Consider the following 25,225-nt stretch of genomic DNA (forward strand, 5'->3'; position numbering starts at 1 on the left):
CTCTAATGGTGGTTTGTCAAAAAACTATCACAACCTACAATGAAACCCTAAATATTTGAACTACAAATCATCTACAGAATCTGATGATACTCAGGGATCAGCCACTCTGAGGAACAGGAGCTTCACCGGTTTCCTCCTCCAGCCGCCTGTCGCCCGCCTCCCACAAACCAGGAGACTTACCTCTCCTACCTCCTTCGGTAGCCCCATGCCTAAGCAGCTGGCTCTCTCCTTGGCAGAAGTTGGCCCATCTGCAACCACCCGTGGGGGTACAGCTCCCCTCTGCTGCGGGACCAAAGGCCTCTCTCCAACCCCCAAGGCTAAATTCTTAGAGGGAGGAATTGAGTCAGTGATGGGGTGTGATTGAGTGAGAGAGAAGGGGGGTAATTGAGTGAGAGAGGAGATGGGGGTATTGAGTGAGAGAGGATTAGGGGGTATTGAGAGAGAGGAGGAGGATGAGGTACTGTATTCAGTATGAGAAAAGGAGGTAATGAGTAAGAAGAGGAGGGGGTATTGAGTGGAAGGTGGTACTGAGTGACAGAGGAGGAGGTGGATATTGAGTGAGAGAGGAGGAGGGGGGAGTTGAGAGAGAGGAGAGGGAGGATTGAGTGAGAGACGAAGAGGGGGAATTGAGTGAGGAAGGAGGGGGTATTGTGTGAGAGAGGAGATGGGGGGATTGAGTGAGAGGAGGAAGGGATATTAAATGAGAGAGGAGACAGATTGAGTGCGAGAGGAGGAGGGGGATTGAATGGGAGAGCTGGAGAGGGAAATGAAGTGATAGAGGAGGGCAATAGAGTGAGAGAGGAGGGATGTATTGAGTGAGAGAAGAGGAGGGGAAATTGAGTGAGAGAAGAGGAGGGGAAATTGAGTGAGAGAAGATGAGGGGAAATTGAGTGAGAGGGGAGGTGGGGGGATTGAGTGAGAGAGGAGGAGGGGGAATTGAGAGAGAGAGGAGGAGAGGGGATTGAGTGAGAGGAGATGGGGGATTGAATGAGAGAGTAGAAGGGGGAATTGACGGAGGGAGGAGGGGGGCATGAGAGAGAGAAGGGGTGTATTTGAGGGAGAGAGTGGGAAGGGGGATTGAGTGAGGGAGGAGGGGGGAAATAGGACAATAGCCCACCAAAGAAATTGTGCCCATTTATTGACACGCCTGAAAAAAAAGGTTTGCCACCCCTGCCCTCCAGCTACACACAACGTTAAAGGTAGTTTCAAGAAGTGTTCCTACTTAATGGAATTTGGAGCATGGGAATGCAACTGATTGTTGAAATCATTGGCAGTCATTTATCAAAAACACCAGGGCAAAGCTTGTGCAGAAACACTACAACAGATTTATAAAACACACCGAGGTCTACGGGGCTGATGTATCAAAATCTCCTAGCTGCAAAAGTGGGCCAAAACGGGTGCCTGGGGCTTCGTTCAAGAGATATACACGTTTGAAATATTAAGTGTTAAAATGGAGCTTTCTCCAGAGCCCAGTGAAGTCGGTAGGTTACCATGGTAACCACAAAATCTAGCGATTAAGGAAATCATGATTTTAACATGAATAATTTTTTTATGCTCACTGGGCAAGATACTAACATTATATGAGTTAAACACACAGGGGCATATGCATACCTCGAATTGTACTTATTGTATTTAGCAGGTACACTGGGGGCTGAAGCAATGGCTCAGTGAGTAAAGACTCCGAGAGTAAAGACTCTGGGAATAATGACACTGAGTGTGAATCAGGAGTTCCTGGTACCAGCTCCTTGTGACCTTGGGCAAGTCACTTTATCTCCCAGGCACCAAAAAAAAGATAGTAAACTCCTCTGGGCAGGGAGTGTGTCTGCAAAATTTCTCTGTACAGAACTATATACACTAGCAGCGCTATACAAGAAAAAAACTTGTTAGTATTACGCTTCACATTATTGGGTCCTGTACCTATTAGACAGCAGATGTTTTGTATGTAGCTGCATAGGTCAAGGTACTTCCATAGGAATTGCTTAGAAGTGCTTCCATCCAGGGTAAGTAGAGTAAGTACAGTGGCAACTATTTTTATGTGCAGAATGTTGGAGGGACTTCATACTGTAGGTATCGAGGCAAAATTGGTGCTAATCTGGGACAAAATATCTGAACCATTTGTATCAAATAGGATTTTATTCTTTGATACTATACATATTGTGCAATTGTTATGCCCCAAATTCACACTACGTTTGCCTTGATACATAAGGCTCATAAAGGCTTGTAATTGGTGGTTAAAATGGTTTTATGAATACTGTTAACACACAAATTATTTATCAAAGCATTTAATTAAAGTCAGTGCTATATATACACACGACAAAGGTACTGAAGTAAAACTGTATTACTGGCCTTGGTAAATCATGGGCCATAATCCAGATTTCCATTTTCTCGACACCTGTTACTACAATGCTTTCAATTAAACTATTACAGTTGACCATCTGTTTTTTAGTGTTCCCAGCTCGTGGTACAGAAGATTATATTATGCCGTGTAACTGCAATGCAATTCTATGTCTAACAGACACAGCAGTAAAAGATTAAAACAGTGGAGGAGTTATTCTTGCTTGGATCTTAGAACAAAAAAATCTTTAACTATCTTTTTATGCAAAAGTCTCCCCCAGAAAGGATTAAAGCTTTTCTTTTAAAGCAAACCAGATAAAAGGGAAAAAAACTCACATGTTATGCCAACTCATTACAGTGTACAAGTTGTACTAAGCTAATTGTATCAACCAGTGACAAATGCTGTTTTTTGGGGGGAGGGGGGATGGGGGGAAGTGGGGGGGAATCCAAATAATTTTAATTGTTGGTTCCACCACAGACTATGTTTAATTGATTTGGCAACATAAAGCGAATACAATTCACTCCTCCTCAGGTCAATGTCTATCTCAGGGCATTATTGGAAAACCGCTCCACATTTGTTATGGAATAGAATCACACAATAATATTATCATGATGAAACAATGTATTTGGGATGAGGATGTGCTCTGTGGTTAGAGTAATTGTTTCTGGAGTGGCAGACTACCAAGGCAAGACAGTCAGCAAGTCATGTTATTGTCCTGTAAATTGTATCTGTATTGTTTATCATATGGGGGGAAAAAGTAGTCCAAAGTACTGACCATAGTTTGACAAATATGATTTTGAGAAGAAATAATTAACCCGGCTGGAATGGGTTGCCCTTATGATTGCGGTAGCCATGCGTTTGTCTTGTGAAGATGCCGCCCTATATTCACTCCATCTCTAACTCCTGCAAACAACACACGTTATTCATATTATATCATTCTGGGAAATGACATGCAAATGAGCACACAGTGCCACCTTTTGCTTCAAAACCATTCAACATGGTTCCCCTATAGGCTTAAGCTTGCTGCATGGTCACAGCTTTGAGCACAGCCAGGGTTAAGATGCATAGCCAGTAAACAGTCAAAGCTGTGACTATGTAGCAAGCTTAAGCCTACAGGGGAACCATGTTGAATGGTTTTGAAGCAAAAGGTGGCACTGTGTGCTCATTTTCATGTCATCTCCCAGAATCCCTTGCTGCAGTGGAAATGCTGTGTGCTGGGTGATAATGGTGAAAGGCAGGGTTGCAGACCTGTCTAAGACATGCAAATGAGCATACAGTAATATTTCCATTTGAGATATATATATATATAGAGAGATAGATAGATAGATAGATAGATAGATAGATAGATAGATAAACACTATTGGCCATGCCTTCCACATTGCAGTAAGGGATCAATCAGTATATAGGAATTCTTTGCCTCTTTGAGGACTATATAAATGCTCTATAATCACAGGAACACTATTTTCATCAACACTTATAGTCTCAGTATCTCAAAGCGTGAATGTCAAGCTTGATTATTATGAAAGGTATCATAGCCCCCATTGTACCCAGCACTTATCAAGTAAGATTCAACATCACCAACCTGCTTATAGTCTTAAGGTTCACTGAAGAATTTGTTGCTACAGGTATAGTAACGATTACCCCACTGCTTTACCTATTTACCAGTGTCCCTCAAATCATGCTCCTGTCTACGTAAATGAATTCCAGGCTTCTGATGATTGCAAACATGTTAGAAATAGTCACTTTTAAAGTACTTGACATAAGTTAGTGGCCAGGACATACTTGAAAATGAGAGGTCACTCTAAATGTTATTGCTCTACAATAGGGTTAGAAAATATAGCATGCCTCAGCTGTCCTTCATGTGTGTGGGAGTAAAGGCCTTCTAAAGTTTACCAAGAGTTTGTGGATCAGGGCATCTATTGTATATTGTACTCCTAAAATGTTCTATAAATAGACATGTTAAAAAAATGCCTGTTCAATCTAAGCAAATCTAGACTAATGTGCTTCCATGTATTCACGTTTAGTATGAATGTATGTGATAAAATTATGTATTTATTTTTCAGGACCATCAGTGAGACACCATTTTTCTTTGGCCAGACAGGCTGCGTCTGTGGATGTAGAGCCCGAGGTTGAGAAGGCGAAGGAAGAGCCAACGGTGACCCTCTTCCTCACATAGGTCACAATTGATCCTGTTGAGCCAGCTGAACCTGTGGCTGCCCCCCACCTGACTATCCCACCTACTGCTGTAGTGGATGTAACTAATGTTATATTGGTTTGCTTATTTTTTACACACAGTGCCGCAACTGTGTGTAATAAATTATTATTTTGCAAACTTCTGTCTCCCTGAAATTCTTGTTGTCATAAGTAGATTCATTCTTGTACAGTCATACTTTATACACATATATTACATACAATAGTAGGCCTCATAAAGATATATTACATTCCCTTTATTCATTAAACATGTTATTATATTTAATCCCTTGGGGGAAAAAAATACAATTTCATATGCATCTGTTGCTGTGTTTCAGCCATTTATATAAAAAGTATATGGTATAGACCAGGGTTGCGCAAATTCTGTTGCTCCGCCTCCTTGCCTTGTCTCCCCCGGTGCTCATGCCCCCCCTTACCTTAGTGCGGCATAAAATGACGCAGCGGGTCATGTGATGTCACATCACGTGACCCGCTGCGTCATTTGACGGTGCGTTACCATGGAGATGCGTCCAGAAGCCGTCTGAATCTCTGTAAGTTGAGGTTGCAGAGGCCTCACGCGGTCCCCCAGCCATTTAATTTAAATGTCTTGAGGAAGAGCGCGGGGGCTCTGCAACCGCCCCCCCCCCCGAAAAATCTCGCGCACCCCAGTTTACGCTCCTTTGGTATAGACAGCACTGCACTATACAGGTAAGCAAATAGTCCTATCCAGAAGGGATGCAGGGGAACAATGAGGAACCCTATTTCCTCAAGGATTAATAACAAAACACAAATGAAGTTCCCAGCACTCATAAATGTAATAGATCTCTAAACAAAGTGATGAATTAAGAAAAAGGTATTTACTGAAAAGCAGAATAGATAAATACTATACAACAAGCCTAGTGCAAAACACAGTAAACAGGTAACTAACCAAAAAAATATATACAAAGCACAAAATGATCATCTAAGTAATACTTATCCAGGTATGTATATACTCAGCATGCATGAGCAACAAAAATGCATACAAAGGGGAAACTATATTTACTTGGAATAACAAAAAATGGCGAATTCAAACTGAATGGGACTGCGGGGACCCCTGCTGTGTTAATTCAATGGGCCATTAGGAATCTCACAGAAATGTTGAGGCATGTTCAGGCATTTACTGTGAGATGCCTTAGTTTTTACCCAGGCAAGTGATCGAATACTGGTGGCTGTATCTGTACATGTCCCAGAATCCTCAGGTGTAGATGCAGAGAGGAGGAGGATATCTTTGGCACGCAAAAACCCAGCGAGTCAGTCCTGACTGAGGAGGCATCGGAGCAGGTAGTGTCCAGGAAGCAGTGCTTTCCTGGATTAGGCCTAGGCTTGCCCCTTAGGACCCAGCTTGGTCCTAAGTCACCCCCAGCAAAGTGTTGCAGGGAAGGCCCCCAGATAGGGATACTTCCTTATTAGTAAACAGAAGTGCTGTTGCATCAGTGACCAGATGGTCATGTGGTGCCCTGCGGTCTGGGACGACCAGGCCACAGGCCCACTTAGACATTAGGTGAGACACTTCAGCTGGAACTCACCTCACAAGGCGGATCGGTACTCATAAGGAGAAAGGGGATTGGTGTTGGAGGCCCTGCGACGTGGGACCTGACCGACCCTTTGATCCATCGGCGGTACATTGGTACAGGAGTGCCCAGGGAGGTATATAAGTGCACCAACGATTCACACAGGGGTAGTGCTACCTCACACTTTGGGTGGGACTGTTCTAGGGGCCTAGGGTGTCTAGGGTACCCTCAGTACTTTGGGGGAACCACACCGGGGTGTTGGGTATTGCATTGTGATATTGTATTGTGGGTGTGTTATTGTTATAGTGTGAGTAGTAAAAAAGCTATATTAAACTCAGTTGTATAGTGGTTATTGAGTACTATGTGGGACCATCCCGCCCTGCTGGGATCCCTCATAGGTGGAGGCGCTGCACCGAACAAAGAGAGAGAGATCACCCCAGGCTCCCAGAAGCGGAGGCTTACGCCACCTGCGCACCAACAGGTACAGCAGCACCATGTAAAAATAAATAAAAACGTTGCGGCATCCTCTAGGTCGACATGACATGGCAGCTTAAAACCTCCATATTGTTCACCCTAGAGTCGACAGTACCAGCAGCGCTATCGGAAGTATGTACCTCGGAAAGCAAGCGCTCCCTGGAGCTGAAATTAATGAGGTTCACCTTTGCAGATCCCTAACTTCCACCATTGCATAAAAAATATAAAATAAACCTAGGCGAAACTGTTCCTTTAAGTCAGTGGTTCCCAAAGTGGGCAGTGTCGCCCCCTGGGGAGCGGTGTTATTACCTAGGTGGCGCTGAGAGGCAAGGGGGCGGCAAGGGGGCAATGAAGGTGCATTGTTCGCTTATTTACGACTGACCAGGCTGGAGCCTAGAGCCAAACACCTTCCTCGCTTCAAGTTTCTGCCTCTGCATGGTGCTGAAATCTAGTGGAAGCTATCGGAATTTTTAGTAAGCACGCCACCAAAGCTCTAGTCACAACAGTATGCCACATTTTGAGAAACTGTAGTCACCGGGTGTCTTTTTGTCCGGGTCCCCGGACCTGAAATCAATGTGGTTCAGCTCCAGGAACCCCCTGCTACAATAATATATTATTAATATAAAATCCCAATGATCGCCTGTTAGAGGCACGCAGGTAGAGTGAGTGATTCAGTCTCTCTTACTGCGCATCTATTACAGACAGGTGGAACCCGGTAGGATTTACACAGAGTGAGTCCCATTCAAACGGAGGGACCCCAACTGTGTTAATTTGATGGTCCATTACAGCCTGCTGTGGACTCTCTAGCGGAATGTCTGCGAGATGGTCACAGTTTTTCTATGACAGCGGTTCACAACAGGCAGTTGCACCTGTACCATTGGTGAAGAACTCATCCTACCAGCAGTTAGTGAGGTTCTGAGTACTGTTTTGCATAAGTCACCAGACTGTATAATTAAGACGATTCCTCTCAGCAACAATTCAGTGCAAAGACGCATAGACGAAATTCCTGAGAATATGGAAGATACACTGTGCAGCACACTAAGGACAACAGAATTTGCATTACAGCTGGATGAGTCAACTTTGCCAGACAATTAATCTTTGCTTCTCGCTTATGTGCTCTTTATAAAAGACTAAAGTTTGGCTCAAGAGTTGTTATTTGCAAGGCAACTAAAAACAGATACAAAGGAGAATCAATATTTCGCGTTGTTGAGTAGTTCTTCAAAGAATAGGAAATTACACTTACTAACATACTTGCTTGTGCAACTGATGGAGCACCATCAATGAATGGTCGCTACCGTGGGTGTGTTTCTTACTTGAAAAGAGCAGTGCCAAATATCTTTACCATTCACTGTGTCATTCATCAATAACATCTGGTTGCAAAAAACCTCAGTGATCGCCTGCACAAGTCATTACTGCTATGATAGACTATTCCGGGAGCTCTCTGTTGAGAATGGTAAAGATTTTGAACGTTTACTGCTTCATACTGAAGTTCGTTGGCTATCAAAAGGCAACTGTGTTAGACACTTTCACGACCTTTTTGACACTGTTGTGGAGTTTTGACGGTCCAAATGCTTTGCTGATTGATGAACTCAAAGAGATCAGGCATAACATTGCTTATTTATCAGAACTATTTGCAAAGTTCAATTAAATGAATTTGCAGTGGCAAAGAAATTAGGTAAATCTTATTAAGACCAAATCTGTCGTATCTACATTTATTTCAAATTTAACTCTATTCAAGCGCAATATAGGCCTTGCGAGTTATACCAATTTCCAAGTCTGTCTGAGCTAGAAGAGAAAGGTGAGATACAAGATGCTGATCTGTGAGTTTTTTGTGACAATTTGACCATGCTACATGACGATATGTTTGAGCGATTTCAGGATCTTTTGATGGAAATTCCCAACTGGTGATAAATCCATTTTCAGATACTGAGGAAGTTTGGGTAGTGGAGGAGGAACTAATTGAGCTACAAAATGACATAACGCTGAAGCCAAAGTTTAAGAAATGGTGCCAAGAGTTTTGGTTACAGAAGGAAATTTCCGATTGCTATCCTGCATTATAGACAGTGGTTTAAAGAAGCTCCTTGTTGCATTTCCAACATTACATAGTTACATAGTAGATGAGGGTGGAAAAAGACATGCGTCCATCAAGTTCAACCTATGCTAAATTTAGACGACAGATACTTTATCCTATATCTGTACTTACAGTATATTGAGCCAGATGAAGGCAAACAAAAACCCCAGAGAAAAATCATCCAATGATATCTCATAAGGGGAAAATAAATTCATTCCTGACTCCAAGAATTGGCAATCAGATGACTCCCTGGATCGACATCCTTCCCATGTTTACTTATTTGGTATATCCCTATATACCTTTCCTTTCTAAAAAGCTGTCCAACCTTTAAAAAAAAAAAAAAAAAAAGATCTATAGTATCTGCCATCATAGTCTCCTTGGGTAATGAATTCCACATTTTAATTGTAAACAACCCTTTCCTTTGTTCCTGGTGAAATCTCCTTTCCTCCGACCTTAAGGGATGACTCTTGTCCTTTGTACTGCCCTTGGGATAGTTCTTTTGAAAGCTCCTTGTACTGTCCCCGAATATATTTGTATATTACATCATATTTGGTGGAACGTGGTTTTAGTGTGGTCATCCAACTTCTCTCCAAGCAAAGAATTCGACTCCAAATTACTAAACGTGGTGATTTAAGACTCCTGCTAAGTGACTTTAAACCAGACATTGGAAAACTGGTATCACTTCATCAAGCCCATCCATCGCATTAAGAATTTACTGAACATAGAAGTACTGTAGTTACTAAATGTGGTATCTAAGATTCTTGCTGAATGATTATCAGACTTTGAAAAGCTGGTATCACCGGATCAAGTTAATCAATTTTGTTGAATTAATTAAACTAAAAAGTTTTAATCGGATTTTGAATAAATGTGCAATTAATTGTTACTGTTTTGAATGTATTTTTATCATCTTCCTTCGTGAGTCGTGCCAACTGCTATTCTGGATAATGCTTTTTATAGCATGGGGTAGGGCCCCCCGGCATCCACTCCCCCCGTGCTCACGCCCCCCTGGGTGTCAAGTCAAGTGGGGTCAAGTGATGTGACATCACAGGACGCGTATCCATGGCAACGGTTGCAACGCGGGTGGTGACGTCACATGACCCCGCAGTGTCATTTGACGCTGTGTTGCCATGTCAACACGTCATCTGAAGCCGGCTGAACCTTTGTAAGTTCAGTGGCAGAGGCCTTGCGCGATCCCCCAGCATTTATGCCTCTGCATCCCCCCCCCCAAGAAAATCCTACACCCTCCTCTGGGGGGAACCCCCCCCCAGTTTGCGCACCCCTGGGATAGGGGGCACTGGGAATGAGTTTATAGAACCATGGGAGCGGTGATCCAAAAAAGTTTGGGAACCACTGCTTTAAGTTATACTGTACTTAAAGGTGTGTTACTCCAATTCAGACCCTGAAATACATTTTTTTGCTGGAGAGAAGAGGAAAGGAGAAAGGAGAGAGGGAGAGAGAGAGCCATTAGTGGTCGATGAAAAAATGCATAGTAACATATATAATAACCCATGGCCTTCTGCAAAAACAATTGTCACCTGGCAACTACATTTGTATGAAGCTTGTTTATTAGGCAGATCATTCGAAATGGAAAGAAATGATGAGCAAATACATGTTAAAATAGTATATTGATGAATTCCATACATGGACCACATTATTTAAAATAGTATTTTGACTTGAACTCTGATGCAGGGGTGGGTGTGGCCCCTGTCACCATGTAGTGGGCCACACATTGACTTTCTGGTTTGCCTAAGTTGCCCTCAGTTGACCCAAATTGAGTTGTTGTACTGTAAAGTAGTTAAAATTGAAGATTGCAAGTTTGATTCTATTTCTGTACACTACATACTGTACACTCATTGCTACCTGTTGATTAACTATCTGTAGTTGAATAATTATGATATTACTGATATTTCCCCCCTCCCCTTTTAGACTGCCATGCATGTAGGTATGCCAAGTATGTGCTACTAGGGAATTCCAGGTTCCTGCAGAAATGCTTAATGTACATATGCTTGTCTGGCACTTTAATGTAACTGGAAATGGGCAAAACATTTTCTCAGGTTCAAATATGTGCTATTTTGTGAATTTACTAAGAACATCACAGTAAGTTACTGTATGAAAAGCAAATCTTCCCCGGTTTGCACATCTCTAATTGTAACCTTGTTTATGCAATATTATAATTCTGAATTTAGATCACTGAAGTGACAAAAAGTTTTAAAAGCATGAAAATCAATGATGAAATTATTCAAATTTAAGTAAAGATTAATTTTGATATACAGTTGCACTAGGAAAAGATGAAAACCTATTAAAATGTAGAGTTATCAAAAGTCAATATTGATGAAGCTAAAAGAGCAGCCTTTGTGAAGAAGCATTTTAATATGAATGTCCAAAGGCAGCAATCCCCTCTAACAAAGCCTTTTTTATAGAATGGAACAGGGATGCTCTCTTGAGTTGAACTGCCATTACTTTCTGGTTTTTAAAGGGGATTTAAATGGCTATCCAATAGGTAGCCACAACTGGTGATGTTGTGGCTTTCTATTGGCCTGAGGTCTGTCAGCCATTTTGTTTCCCCTGGTGGTAGATTTAAACCCATTAACTTCACCAGTAAGTATCTTGGGAATAATAGACGCGGTTCAGCTCTGGAGGAACTTCTCGTTCCAACACTGAAAAAAAAGATAGGGGGTAATAATGAAATTATTAGGGGGGATTGCTTCTTTAATGTAGGGGGGATTGCTGCTTTAATATATTGTGAAAAAAAGGACGGTACCGCACTACTACTAATTGAATACAAAGTGACTGTGAAATACACACAAAAAGAATTGATTAACACAATTAATACCTGGTATTAACAGATAATCTGACTATCCTAGTCAGATAAGGAAACTGCAACAGAGGGATACTGTAACGGCGCCTGACAAAATATAGTCACAGGATGGTAGTATTATATGCATGTACTAAATACAACTGTAAAATATCTCCCGATTCCACATCTATATCCAAATGCACATATTATACCTGCTTCCTGTAAGTAGAATTTCAATTTTGGGGACTGGACGGACACCCGATCACCAATTCTATTGTTATATTGTCATATTGTTTTTAAGTATTTTTAATTAAATGTGTCATGGAACAAGAATCATATTTCTGTTTGACCCCCCTACTGCTTGTCAGCTCCTTAAATTCAGCTGCATGCATTTGTTCACACACACACACCGTGCCTGTGTGATGTATCATTATGTTGCCCTTTCTGCCTCTGAGAATGTAGCCAGTGAGTTGCTACAGCAACCTCTGAGATCTTGTCTCAGAATGGGCTATTCTGCCCTCCCCCCTGTCTTGCTGATAGTTGGTCTGTCCACAGACTATTGCTATTACCCAGATTCCCTCACACTTCCTTTTCCTTCCTACACTGGCTGAGTGAGTACGTTTTCTTGTTACCCTCCACTGGCAAGGCCCAATCTTTTTCACCTGCCCTTAACTACGAAGCACCTATAGAGAAGCACTCTCACAACACCATTACATCCACAAGTGCCTGTATATACTGCTCCTTTCCTAATAAAGTGAAGAAAATATAACAGGACTTGGTGTGCTTTGGAAAGGGGGCTGAGTTGAAGCTATCTGGGTCCATTCATATTTTTCCAATCAACTACAATACCTCTGAGGCATCTATGTTTTAAAACATCACATGGTTGCATCCTAATAACTATACAGTATTATGCTATGTTTTTCTTGTTTCTTTTTATATGCTGAGACCCTCATGCATTGTACCAGGAATTCAGAGTGGCCAGGACATTTTACGGCTGTATTTAGTACATCCATATAATACTACCATCCTGTGACTACAGATGCAGCGGCCGTTATTCGAACATATCACTTGTTGTATTCCTCGGAATACCCATGTCATGGCGCGTCATTACCGCGTGTTGACTCGTTTTTATCGAGTGCAGAAAATGGCATTGTAGTGTTCTGGTTTTTAAAAACCTGCAAAATTGACACAGTACTGTACTGTACACATTACACTTCATCCATTTCTGTCACGGAAACGCGAAGAATTGCACCCGAAAAAATCGGAATCCATGAAATTCAAACAAAGCAACCGCGTGATGTGGCCGCGTGGAGTGCAGCAGCGCACACGAAAACGGCTCCGTGATATGTTCGAATAACGTCCGATGCATCTGTATATTTTGTCAAATTACAGTACAGGCATACCCCGCATTAACGTACGCAATGGGACCGGAGCATGTATGTAAAGTGAAAATGTACTTAAAGTGAAGCACTACCTTTTTCCCACTTATCGATGCATGTACTGTACTGCAATCGTCATATACGTACAGAACTGATGTAAATAACGCATTTGTAACAGGCTCTATAGTCTCCCCGCTTGCGCACAGCTTCAGTACAGGTAGGGAGACGGTTTGCTGTTCAGGACGTGCTGACGGGCGCATGCGCGAGCTGCCATTTGCCTATTGAGCGAGATGTACTTACTCGCGAGTGTACTTAAAGTGAGTGTCCTTAAACCGGGGTATGCCTGTATCCCTCTGTTGCTTTAATGTATTAATAAATTTTGCACCTGTTTGGCTATAGTTGTGTCAAAGAGCGATTGAGGGAAGTTCATTAAGAGAAGTTAGAAGTAAATTATGGACCAAAGAGTGTCGTGGGATACATCATTAACAGGTACCGTAACTATAAAGGTGCTAAATGTCATAAAAAGTACATATCCAGTTCAAGTAAACTATTGTCAGTTGTAGGTTAGGTGGCACAAATCTTGGTGATTGAGAATTTTTTTACATTTAAATAAACCGGTATAAGTATTCAAAAAATATATAAACTTTAATAAAGAAGTTTTGTTGCAGAGTGGGCTTTGAGAAAGGTGCATTATAGTTTATTCTGTTTTCCTCCAATCATAACCTAATCAGATATTAAAAGAACTCACTTAAATTATACATTGTTTGCAAACATTCCCAAGACACTTTTCAAAAATTGCTTCGAAATACAATCAAATATGTTTAACCTACTGTATGGAGCATATAATTGCCATTAGTTCCCTTTGAAATTACATGGGACTGTGAGGCACATTTAGTGAACAGCGCTGAGACGCAAGACACCTCATGGCAAAATAGCAGGGGTTACGTACTAAAGTCTCCTGGCTGCAATACTAGGGCAAAGTCTGTGCAAAAGATTTGCACCAGACAAAGGATAAAATACCTTTGCTTTTAGTGGGATTCCTTTCCTTTGATGAAAATGGCTCTGCTTTTGCACTGGTTTTGCCCTAATTTAAACTTTAGTAAACAGACTCCAAGATGTCTGATGGCTTGGCACCGCTTAGTAAATATAGACCTGTATCTTCACAAAAGATTTTGAACATGGACGTACAAACTAAAAAACTATGGGGCGTATGTATCAAGGCCAAAGTGGATCAATTCTGGAGGCAAAACAAGTGCACCATATGTATTTAAAAAAAAAATCCTATTGGATCCTATAGAATTTTATTCATTGATACAGTTCTATTTACTGAAGTCTCACCGGCTGCAAATGTAGTGCAAGACTAGAGCAAAAAAACAGAGCCATATTTATCAAAGAAAAGGAATCTAATTAAAGCCAGGGGAGTTTTTCCTTTGATAAATCTGGGGCAAGTCTTTTGCCCCAGTTTTGCACCCGAGAGAATTTAGTAAATAACCCACATAGAGCAATGGTTTTGCCCTAGAATTGTACCAATTCTGCGTTGATACCATTGTGTTCTCGTTTGCACTTCCATGTTATGTGTTCTTTTGTCTTCATATCTACTGTAGGCCTTCAAATCAAGAGAAGCGACAGATTTAAACCTCTTACCTTGTATGCTTCTTTTAAAGAAGGCCTTGCAGCCCTCGCACGACCACACACCATAGTGATACCCAGATGCATAGTCACTGCAAACAGCACAATATCGGGTTTCCTTGGTGGATTCCATAGATGGAGGCCCCTTATCATTCACTGCTGATATACGTTCTCTTCCACCCTGTCTTCTGTTGTCTGCATTTGACCTGCAAAAGATAACAACTCATTGAGGCAGTGGTTGCTTTTCACGGAATAATATTATGAGGGGTATCTACTGTACCAAAGTCTCCCTGCTTAAATAATTAAATGAAGGGCAAAACCAGTGCAAAAACAGAACCGTAATTTGGAGACAATATGTCACATATATAAATATAGTGCTTTTTGTTTAGGAATCAGTTTTTTTAATCGGATGACATAAATAACCATCTTAAAGGTAGTAATTGAATGAGGCTTAACCTGGGTATATTGTGCACATGAAAAATATTATAACCCTATAAAACTTATGCTTGTATATGTTTACATTATGCTAAAGATGAGATGCAATAGTTTAATTCCACATTAGTCATTATTTTGATTGCAATTGCAATATGCATAAATTAGTGTTAGAATGAAGTGTAAATATATCAAGCATCACAAATGGTTGTTTGTTGGTCAATTGATCAAAAAAAACTGATTTAATCTTGTAGAGACGACACCCTCTTTAGGACCGACATAATGTAGGCGTCCAGCTGGTCTATTTACTTATGCCCCCCGGCTGCAACAATGCGGTCAAACTAGTGCAAAATGACGGAACATGGTGCACTTATTATAATGAGATACTGTATATAACATTGTGTCCTGTCCTCTGCATGTGTTTTCTTTGTTTGCTCTTGCTTAGCATCCTTTGATCCAGTCCCACCACGTTGCAAGCTTCTTTGCAGTACAGCGGTCATTCAGCCAGTTGTTTTCAGCAGCTACCCCTCCCAGGCCCCTGGGTTTTGGTACGATCCTCTATCCCTAGCACTTGGTATAGCCCTGCCTTATAGCCTGTATTTCAGAATGCTGTATTAATCTTTTCAAGCTTGCAGCCATAGCTAGTGGTCTACCCCAAACTGCTCTCCCTGGGATAGTGTTGTTTTTTCACCTTCTCCTAATTTATGCATCCCCAAAGTTTTTCTATTATATTCTGTCTGTGCTTGTAAATAAAGTTTATCAGAACTCCAAAGAGGACTCTATTTTGCATGCAGGAGATGATTTTATATGTCTGTCAAATCTTACTGAGCCCCAGGAAGCCTAGGACAGATCACATTGCGTCATTCCTTTTCGCTTTTATTTGTCCAATAATTCTAACATTCTGCATCAGATGTAAGAACATTTTCTCTGTGTTAATACATAGACCTCGTAGTTTGTTTTCGTAGCAACCTACTATATGTGGAAGAGCGTCAAAGGCTTTACTCAGAGATCCACTACCTTTGTCACCCAGTCAAAGAAATCTATCCGTTTAACATGACATATGGTAAATTTGTGCTGCCGTGAATAAGATATTCAAGTCTATTCCATATTTATATACATGTTTTTCCTGCATTATTAGACATGCTACTATAAAAATAAAAAGGCCCAATGCTTCATCCAGTATGACAAATTATACAGTTAAATACGTATGTGTCTTTCTTCTCATAAGTAAGTGTCTTTTAGTTAAATTCTTTGGCCAAACATTATAAGCCTTTAACCTTGCCACGGTGTACTCTATTTAACAGGTTCTAACACTACAGGTAAACGCTCTCTTCACCTCTCTAATGGAGGGAGAAATGTCTCAATAGACCAGCCATTCGCAGGTGCATAACAAGACCGGCTATTTAAAAGTGTGATGGTTGAGTTTAAAACCAGGGAGGAGGGGGTCACCAACCCCTGGTGGGTTTGGTTTCTGAGCTTGCAGGGATTTTGTGTGTGTGTTTGTAAATGCTACTATAAAGTAGTACAAAGATTCTGTATCCAAATGTTCTCTTTTCATACCATTTTGCTTTTTTTTTTTACTGACATATAATGGTTAAAAATAAAAAATTAGATAAGTCGCGTTATATACATTTCAGGTTCATACGTTAGGATATTGGGGAATGATTTGAACAGAAAGGCTTTCGAGCAATGTTAATGATGTGGATGATGTATTAGTGCTAGCAGCGGTTAGCTCAACTGTGGCACTCCCTTTCAGGACTTCACTTGAAAGATAGATAAAAAGAACGTTTGCTATTTCGGTGGAATGTGTAACTCCCTCGGATACAGTAGTAAAGGTAAATAACTCATCTTTCCTGGGCACTCTCAAAAAAAGATGTCAAAATAAAAACCGTTAATTCACGTACAGCAAATGATTGCCCATTGAGCTACCAAATATATAAAAAATACGTTTTTGTTTTTTTTAATAAACTGTTCCAAATAATAGAGAATGAGGGTTTGTTTAAATACTGTGCTTCTACTTCATTACACAGTCACATAGTTACGGTACATACTGTAGTAGATGAGGTTGAGAAAAAGACACGTCCATCAAGTTCGATAGTAAAACACATGGGTCATTATGTAACAAAATGATATATTTATTACAATCTGGTTGCAAAACTGGTATAAAGAGAAAAGAAACAAACAGCACCAGATTTATGAAAAATTAAATCCCATTGAAATAAATTTATTTTTCCATCGAGAAGGCTGGTGCAATTTTTGTTGCATAGCATTAGCTTCATTAGCTTTTGTAGCTTTTTTATATCTCACCCCCCTTTTCTTTTCTTATATTATTATTTTAATATGTAAAGCATGTGACAATGTATGAATCTATATTCTTACCTAAGCCAACAATTATTTGGTGATCCTGTTATAAATCTGTAAAAATCCTGATTGTGTGCCTAACATAATGGCTGCCTGCCTTTCAGTTTCAATCAATTCTTCAGTCAGTGTAATTTAGCAGGTACAATGTATCATATTACTAAGGTAACATTATCTATTGTTACAGTTTGCAGCTGAAACTGCTGGGAACATTGGCAACAAATTATCCCAAACATGAAAGTGTTACAAATATATTGCAGTGTTGGGGAGGTTTAGCTAAAACCTGCTATAGAAATCAAAGAATGCTCAGTATATTAAAACTCATTAAAAATGTCATTATGAGTTGAATTTAAAATACAAAATCTATTATCTATAATCCCTATTACCTAATACTACAGAACTGATTTATTTTAAAATACATACATAAGATTTCACATGTTTTGCTGCTTTAAATTGAGCTTTTGTGCATCTATCTACTAACCCAGGGCTGCTCAACTCCAATCCTCAAGCCCCCCCCCAACAGGTCAGGTTTTCAGGATATACCTGCTTCAACCCAGGTTGCTCAATCGGTCCCTGCTTCAGTATATATAGGTGGATCAATCAGCGGCTCAGTCTTTGATTGAGCCACCTGTGCTGAAGCTGGGATATCCTGAAACCTGACCTGTTGGAGAGGCTTGGGGACTGGAGTTGAGCACACTGTACTAACCTCAAATTTCTCAATCTGCGGCATCAGAGACAAAATTATTATTATGTTTTTCATTTAAAAAATGAACTGTGCTGTGCATGTGGCGGTAGATGCACAGAAGGCCGTCACTTTTGTGCTATTAACGATCGCTCCCGAAATCGGAAATGGACGTTATTTTTCTTCAGTTTAGCATCAGATGTAAGAACATTTTCTCTGTGTTAATACATAGACCTAATTTTTAATTAACATTTTTTCGTTATTTCTAATGTCCTTCCATCATTTAATTTATTTGTACATTATTGAAAGTTATTTATTAATTGGTATTGTAGAGATATGTATGGATAAACATGATTGTGCATCCATACTGGATACAGCCATGATTACATTATATACCATATTAGATCACACAAACATATCACTTTAAACACTAAAAAACATACACTGTACAATAATTTATGATGTTTCAGACATTTATATTCCTAACATATCTTTGTATGCCACATGTAACTTTTAGTAATGAAAGGGTTAAGTCCATTACATTGCTTTTAGGCTATTCCCAGAAATAACACACTGAATCGGGGTCTGGATGTGAGTAAGGACAGCTAGTGGAAGGTCCTTAATATCATAGCGTTATTCCCATGTGCTAGAAGGTCTGAGGACAACTCTCCATTGTTAAGTAAATTGCTCAATAACATATCATTTGTATATGAGGCAGCCAGATGTCCGTTAAAAGTTAGCGGTCTGCTATTTTTCAGGTGAACGCAAGGACATTATAACCTTTGGGGATATCCGTTAAGACTTAGGGCCTCATGCAGAGAGCATAGAATTTTGAAATGGGCGAATTTCATAAAAAGTAGCTTTTTTGGAGAGTTTTATTCTCCATATGCAGAAAAGTGCGAATTCTGCTATGTTTAACATGGATGCGTGTGGCGAGTTTAAATTGGCGAGATGCGCGCTTCAGAAACGTGTAAAAACAAATTTGCGCCTTTTTTTCCCCCTTTACTATAGGCGGCGAGCGCCATCTTGCCATCTTTTCCTGGCGCGGCAAAAATGCGAGAACCGCGCCCTTTTTTGGCGCGAACAGCCGCTACTTGCCGTTCGCACCTCTCTGCATTCGGAGAGTTTTAAAAATGGCGAGATGGAGGTTCTCGCCAGCCGCGAGGCGAGTTTTATCAATTGAAAAAACAAAATGGCGCGTTTTTCGGAACTCGCCATTTTCTGCCGGTTTCTGCGCGAAATTGTACAAAAAATGGCGAATTTCGAAATAACGATGCTCTCTGCATAAGGCCCTTAGCTTAATGTTAACCCGATTTAAAGGATCAATAATTATTTAACAGCCTTCTCTGGATCTACCCCATAGCTGTTAATGGTATGTAATAAAAAATAATGTTTCGGTGTACTAAACAAAAAAGTGGAAAGTGCGTCGAAAACATCCACCAAGTTCAGCTTCGTGTAACCCTCACAAGGTCTGGTAATAGTGTAAGTGCAGAATTAAGCTACTATGCACTAACCAAACATTTATTTTACACAGCCCGGATGTTTCATTATATAGGTTAACAAAATGTAATATTTTCACTGTATGGTTCATATAACTAAAAATTACACTAGTAATTGATATTTCCTAACACTTGTTATAATGATAAAATAACATGTACATAGGCCCTTGTGTCACTACAGCAGCAAAACATGTGACATCTTATGTGTTTTTTTTTTAATAAATCAGTTCTGTAGAATTAGATAATAGTGACTGTTTAAATATATATATATACAACTCTAAATGCCATTTTTTATGAGTTTTAAAGCATCCTTTGATTTCTATAGCCGTTTTTGGTAAACCTCCCAAGCAGTGAAAGATCTTTGCCACGCTTTCCTGTTTCGGATAATTTATTACAAATGCTCCCAGCCATTTGTGCTGTAAACTGTAATATAAGCTTACCTTAGTGTGGCCAGGTCTCCTAATGGGCTCCCCCTTACCTCCGCGGGTGGTGCGGATGCCGCCGGAGGTTGCGGTCAGACCACCGTCAGGAGCAGGGAGGTTGCGCAGGGCGACCAAGTCGGTGGCGGCTCCCTTTACAGGGCGCCGCCATCTTCAATGTGGCCGCGCATGCGCAGAACAGTTGACACATGCGCAGTGCAGGTTTAGGTTTGGCGGCCATCTTGGCACACCCTGCGCATGCACAGTGCAGTCACACAGCGGCAGCCATTACAACAAGTACTCCGCAGGGGAACTACAACCCCCAGTAGCCTCTGGGGCTTCTTGACACATGGGCTGCAGCAGCCAAGCATGGACGGATCCCACCTCCAACTTAGTGGATACTGAGGAGACCACGCCAGTAGGAGCTGAGACAAGAAGAGGGTAGGGTGTGTGTGCAGGGTGTCTGTGACCCTGCACTAGGCCAGAGACCCCCTGTTAGGCCCAAACTCCCACATAGTTTGTGACTACTATAGGGACAGGCCCCTTAGATAGGTACACTGCCCCACTTAGCATTATTAGTGTCAGGGACACAGTGGAACGCCGCGCAGCAGTTGCGGCCTGTGGTCTGAGACCGGAGCACCACCGTATGGCTAGAGACTCCTGGGACACTCCAGCCGATACCACCCCACGTGGAGGCATACGCCTTCGCTGACGGTGATGGCGTGGGACAGGATGGTTCTCTTCTGTCGGTTTTACCAGGTGCTGGAGCACCTGGCAGGTATCCCCCATCTGAAGGTGCACCAACTCTAACACTTCTGGTGGGCAGCGCTATCGCACACACTTTGGGTGGGTTGGCTCCTGTGGACACCGTAGGTGCCCAGGGCACCTCAGTACTTTGGTGTAACCCCCACCGGGGTGTGGGCATGGTGATTGGGGGCACTGTGTGGGGGTAAGGCCCTGTGAGGCCTGAGTTGTTCTGTTATTATTCTTATGTGTTCAGTAAACTTGTTAAACCATGCGAGTGTGTATTTCTTCCATTGTGTCCTGTGACAGGGTTATTGTCATATGTAGAAGCACATGCACACCGCTGGTAGGTGCTGGAGGGGGGTACTTATCTGCCGGTGCGCTGTATCCAGGGAGGTCCAGACATCCCAGAGGTACTCGAGCAAAGGAATGGAAGCAGGCACACGGTCTTTCTAAAGGTGCAGTTTATTGTGCCACCAAAGGTCCAACGTTTCGGCAAATAGATTGCCTTTATCAAGGAGAGGGCAATCTATTTGCCGAAACGTTGGACCTTTGGTGGCATTCCTTTGCCCCTGTGACAGGGTTATCCCACATTGATAAGATCCCTCACAGGTGGAGGCGCTGTCACCATACGATCCAGGTACACCCCAGGTTCCCAGCAGCGGAGGTTCAGGGCTCCTGTGAGCCACAGGTAAAGCACCGCACACACAGTAGCCGCCGTATCTCCCATAGGGTGAAGGGAAACTGCGCTACATTAGTAATATAATGATACATTGTAGCTGTTGAGTTACACCAATTGAAGCAGCCATTATGTTAGGCACACAATCAGTATTTGACAGATGAACAGCAAACGGTTGCCAGTTTAGGTAAGAATGTAGAATTATACATTGGCATATGCTTTATATATTAAAAGAAAAGAAGAAGAAAAAATAAAGTATCATGTATTTGCATAAGAAATACTGACAAGGTTTGAAACAGCGTCGTGAGGATTCGCCATCCTGGCGGTCGCAGACCGTCTCCTCACCTCAATAACCCTTCCGTGACTGCCACTCAGGATGCGCTGTCTCGTGGTCCTGGTCCGCGCGAGCGCGGATCTTGCGCGGCCTGACTCTCCACCCGCGGGTTTTGTCTCCGCCCCCCCACTCTGACGCACGATGGGTGCGTTCAACCAGCCTCCCCGCTGACGCGCGTTCCAGGCTCTGCCCCCGCTCTAATGATACTCAGGACCAGCATGGGAGTGACTCGCGCCTCAAGCTCCGCCCCATGACCTCCGTGACGCGCGCGGGTCGGTGCGCCATCGGTTCCGCCCCCATCCCTTATTAGGCTGCATCATAGGGCACACCTCTGTGCACCAGCAGCCTGTTGGAGTCCACTTCCTGGTTCCGCCCTGGCTGGCTATTGGAGGTCCTTCCTTTACATACCTTCCTGCTGCATACTCTCATTGCTGAGCATAGTCTAGTGTGACGACGTGCCTTGCTGCATTCCTGTTCCATGACCTTGCCATGTTTGTTAACCTCTTGTTGCCTGACCCTGCTTATCTCTTGGACTCCGCACCTCTCCTCTCCTGATCCGGCTACGAACGACCATTCTCCAGTCTCCAGTTCTGACCTTGGCTAAGTACTTCAACGATCCGATACTCTCCTATCCTGAACCTGGCTACGTACCCCGACAATCCGCTATTCCCCAAACCTGAACTTGGCTACGCACCCTGACGATCCGCAACTCTCCACTCCTGACCTGGCAAGTACTTATAACTATTCTCCAATCTATAATCCTGGCCTGGCTTGCATGACTACGCTACATCCTAGGCGCACACGCGTGGCTGTGGGTCGGCGGTCGCGCTTCGTTTGTGGTGAGCTACGCGTTACAAGCGTCAACTTTGAAGTAACAATTAAAAGACTTTCTTACATTTGTATATATGGTAATACAGGGGTGCGCAAACTTCCTCGGCTCCGCCCCCCCCCTGCCTGCTCTGCCCCTGAGTCGCGCCCCACCCCCTTACCTTGAATGTGGCATCAAATGACACAGCGGTTTCATGTGACGTCACATGACCTGAGACGTCATTTGATGCTGCCTTGCCATTGGGACGGGTGTCAAATTACGCCACGTGTTGTGACATTACATCACATGACTCCGCAGCGTCATTTGACTCCCGTCGCCATTGAGACGCGTGGACCAAAGCCTGGTAAGTGAGTTTACAGATGCCTTGCGCTGAATAGCGCGGGGCCTCTAATCGCCGTGCCCCATAAAATCTGTTACATACCCCCCAGTTTGAACACCCGTGTTAATACATCTCACCCTTGGAGTTTTTTTTCCTTTCAATGATCTGGTGAAATTCTTGTACTCATTTCTGAAGTTGGGATGAAGACTATAGCAAATAAATCCCTTAGATCAGTGTTTTTCAACTGGGGTTCCCTGCAATTTTCAGGTCATTTGAAAATTATACCAAATACAGAAAAATGTAAAATGCATCTGATCTCAGGCATGCTATTAGAAAGGGTTTGGGATCCTTATAATGCACATGATCTCAGACGCGCTATTAGAAAGTGTTGGGACTCCTTACAATGCATGATATCTCAGACGCACTATTAGAGAGGGTTGGGGATCCTTACAATGCATCCATCTCAGATGCACTATTAGAGAGGGTTGGGATCCTTACAATGCATGCCATCTCAGACGCACTATTAGAGAGGGTTGGGGTTCCTTACAATGCATGTCATCTCAGACACACTATTAGAGAGGGTTGGGGATCCTTACAATGCATGCCATCTCAGACGCACTATTAGAGAGGGTTGGGGTTCCTTACAATGCATGTCATCTCAGACGCACTATTAGAGAGGGTTGGGGTTCCTTACAATGCATGCCATCTCAGACGCACTATTAGAGAGGGTTGGGGTTCCTTACAATGCATGTCATCTCAGATGCACTATTAGAGAGGGTTGGGATCCTTACAATGCATGCCATCTCAGACGCACTATTAGAGAGGGTTGGGGTTCCTTACAATGCATGTCATCTCAGACGCACTATTAGAGAGGGTGGGGCTCCTTACAATGTATGACATCTCAGACACACTGCAGGCATACCCCGCATCTGAGCATGTATGTAAAGCGAATATGTACTTAAAGTGAAGAACTACCTTTTCCCCCACTTATCGATGCATGTACTGTACTGCAATCATCATATACTGTACGTGCATAACTGATGTAAATAACGCATTTGTAACAGGCTCTATAGTCTCCCCGCTTGCGCACAGCTTCGGTACAGGTAGGGAGCCGTATTGCTGTTCAGGACGTGCCAACAGGCGCATGCGTGAGCTGCCGTTTGCCTATTGGGCGATATGTCCTTTCTCGCTAGTGTACTTAAAGTGAGTGTCCTTAAACTGGGGTATGCCTGTATTAGAGAGGGTTGGGGATCCTTACAATGCATGTCATCTCAGACACACTATTAGAGAGGGTTGGGGTTCCGCAGAATTTTACAATATGTAAGGTTTTATATAGCAAATGGAAATATTACTGTATGCTCATTTGCATGTCTTAGACAGGTCTGCAACCCTACCTTCCACCAGGGTTGCAGACCTGTCTAAGACATGCAAATGAGCATACAGTAATATTTCCATTTGCTCTGTGCTTTGCTATGGAGGGTTTTTGTCACTTTTTTTACCCACCATAACTTAACTAAGTAAGGTTTTATAGGTATAGAAAGGTTCCTTAACCAAAAAAACAAAACTGCTTTATATACTGTACTTGCAAAGTGCTTTTCTTAGCAATACACTAAGAACAAAATTGCCTTAATACAAATACTGCTTGGAGCAATGAGTTCAGTCTTAAGCTCGGTAGAATACTATATCAAAAATACGTTTTAGCTACAGTATATGACAGTAGATATTTATTTTGTAGAAATTGCAGATAAAAACGGCTCAATTTTCTGTAAAAGCTGAAGCATTTAAATTGGCAAACTTGGTTTGAGTAAAGTATATAAAGAATAATAAAGTGACATTTTGCAATCATTTGTTCTTTAATAAATAAATAAATATACAGCCAGGGCCTCCAACAGAAATTGTCAGGCCCAGGAGAAATATAAGAATCAGGGCCCCCTCTCCCCTCCTCCCCCCCCGGCCCTCGGGGGGAGGCAGGAGGGGGTAAAATGATAAAAGGAGGTACTGTATGTCAATATTAAAAGGTATGGACATGGGGGGGCAGGAGGGGTAAAAGATATGGGCACAGGGGATGGGAGATAGAGAGAAAAAAAAGGTATGGGCCTGGGGTAGGAGGGTCAGGTATGATCCTGGGAGAGTTGTTAGGGGAAACATATGGGCTCGGGGAGGAGGGTAAAGAATAAGCCTGGAAGAGAGGGGCAAGGGGAAAAGTATGGGCTAGGAGGCGGATTGATTTGGGCCTGGTGGAGATTACTTGGCATGGAGTTGAGTGGGAGGAGGAAACAACAAGAGGGCCAGTAACGACCGGCGGAGAGGCCTGCGATTGCCCAAGTCTACAATGACCCGTGGAGGAGCCTGTGACAACCCAACTGTAACAGCCTGTGAGGGCCCGCGGAGAGGCCCCACTCTAAAGGCCCGTTAATAGGCTGGTAAAGGCCCACGGAAGGGCTTATGATGGCTGGCAGGGAGGACTAACTAACAGCACGCAGAGGGGCCTGACTAACAGCCTGC

General features: G+C 42.4%; 1 protein-coding gene across 2 annotated transcripts in view; it reads right to left on the minus strand.

The window, feature by feature from the left end:
• The window catches only part of ESR1 (estrogen receptor 1), a 284,615-nt gene that overhangs the window by 186,253 nt on the left and 73,137 nt on the right, over window positions 1-25,225 (minus strand). For both annotated transcript variants that reach the window (XM_075596522.1, XM_075596521.1), the window contains exon 2: window positions 14,441-14,631. In XM_075596522.1, coding sequence (XP_075452637.1) covers window positions 14,441-14,631 — 191 coding nt within the window. The remainder of the gene's footprint in view (window positions 1-14,440; window positions 14,632-25,225) is intronic.

Source organism: Ascaphus truei, chromosome 4 (assembly GCF_040206685.1).
Source record: "Ascaphus truei isolate aAscTru1 chromosome 4, aAscTru1.hap1, whole genome shotgun sequence".
NCBI classification, from domain to species: Eukaryota; Metazoa; Chordata; class Amphibia; order Anura; family Ascaphidae; genus Ascaphus; species Ascaphus truei.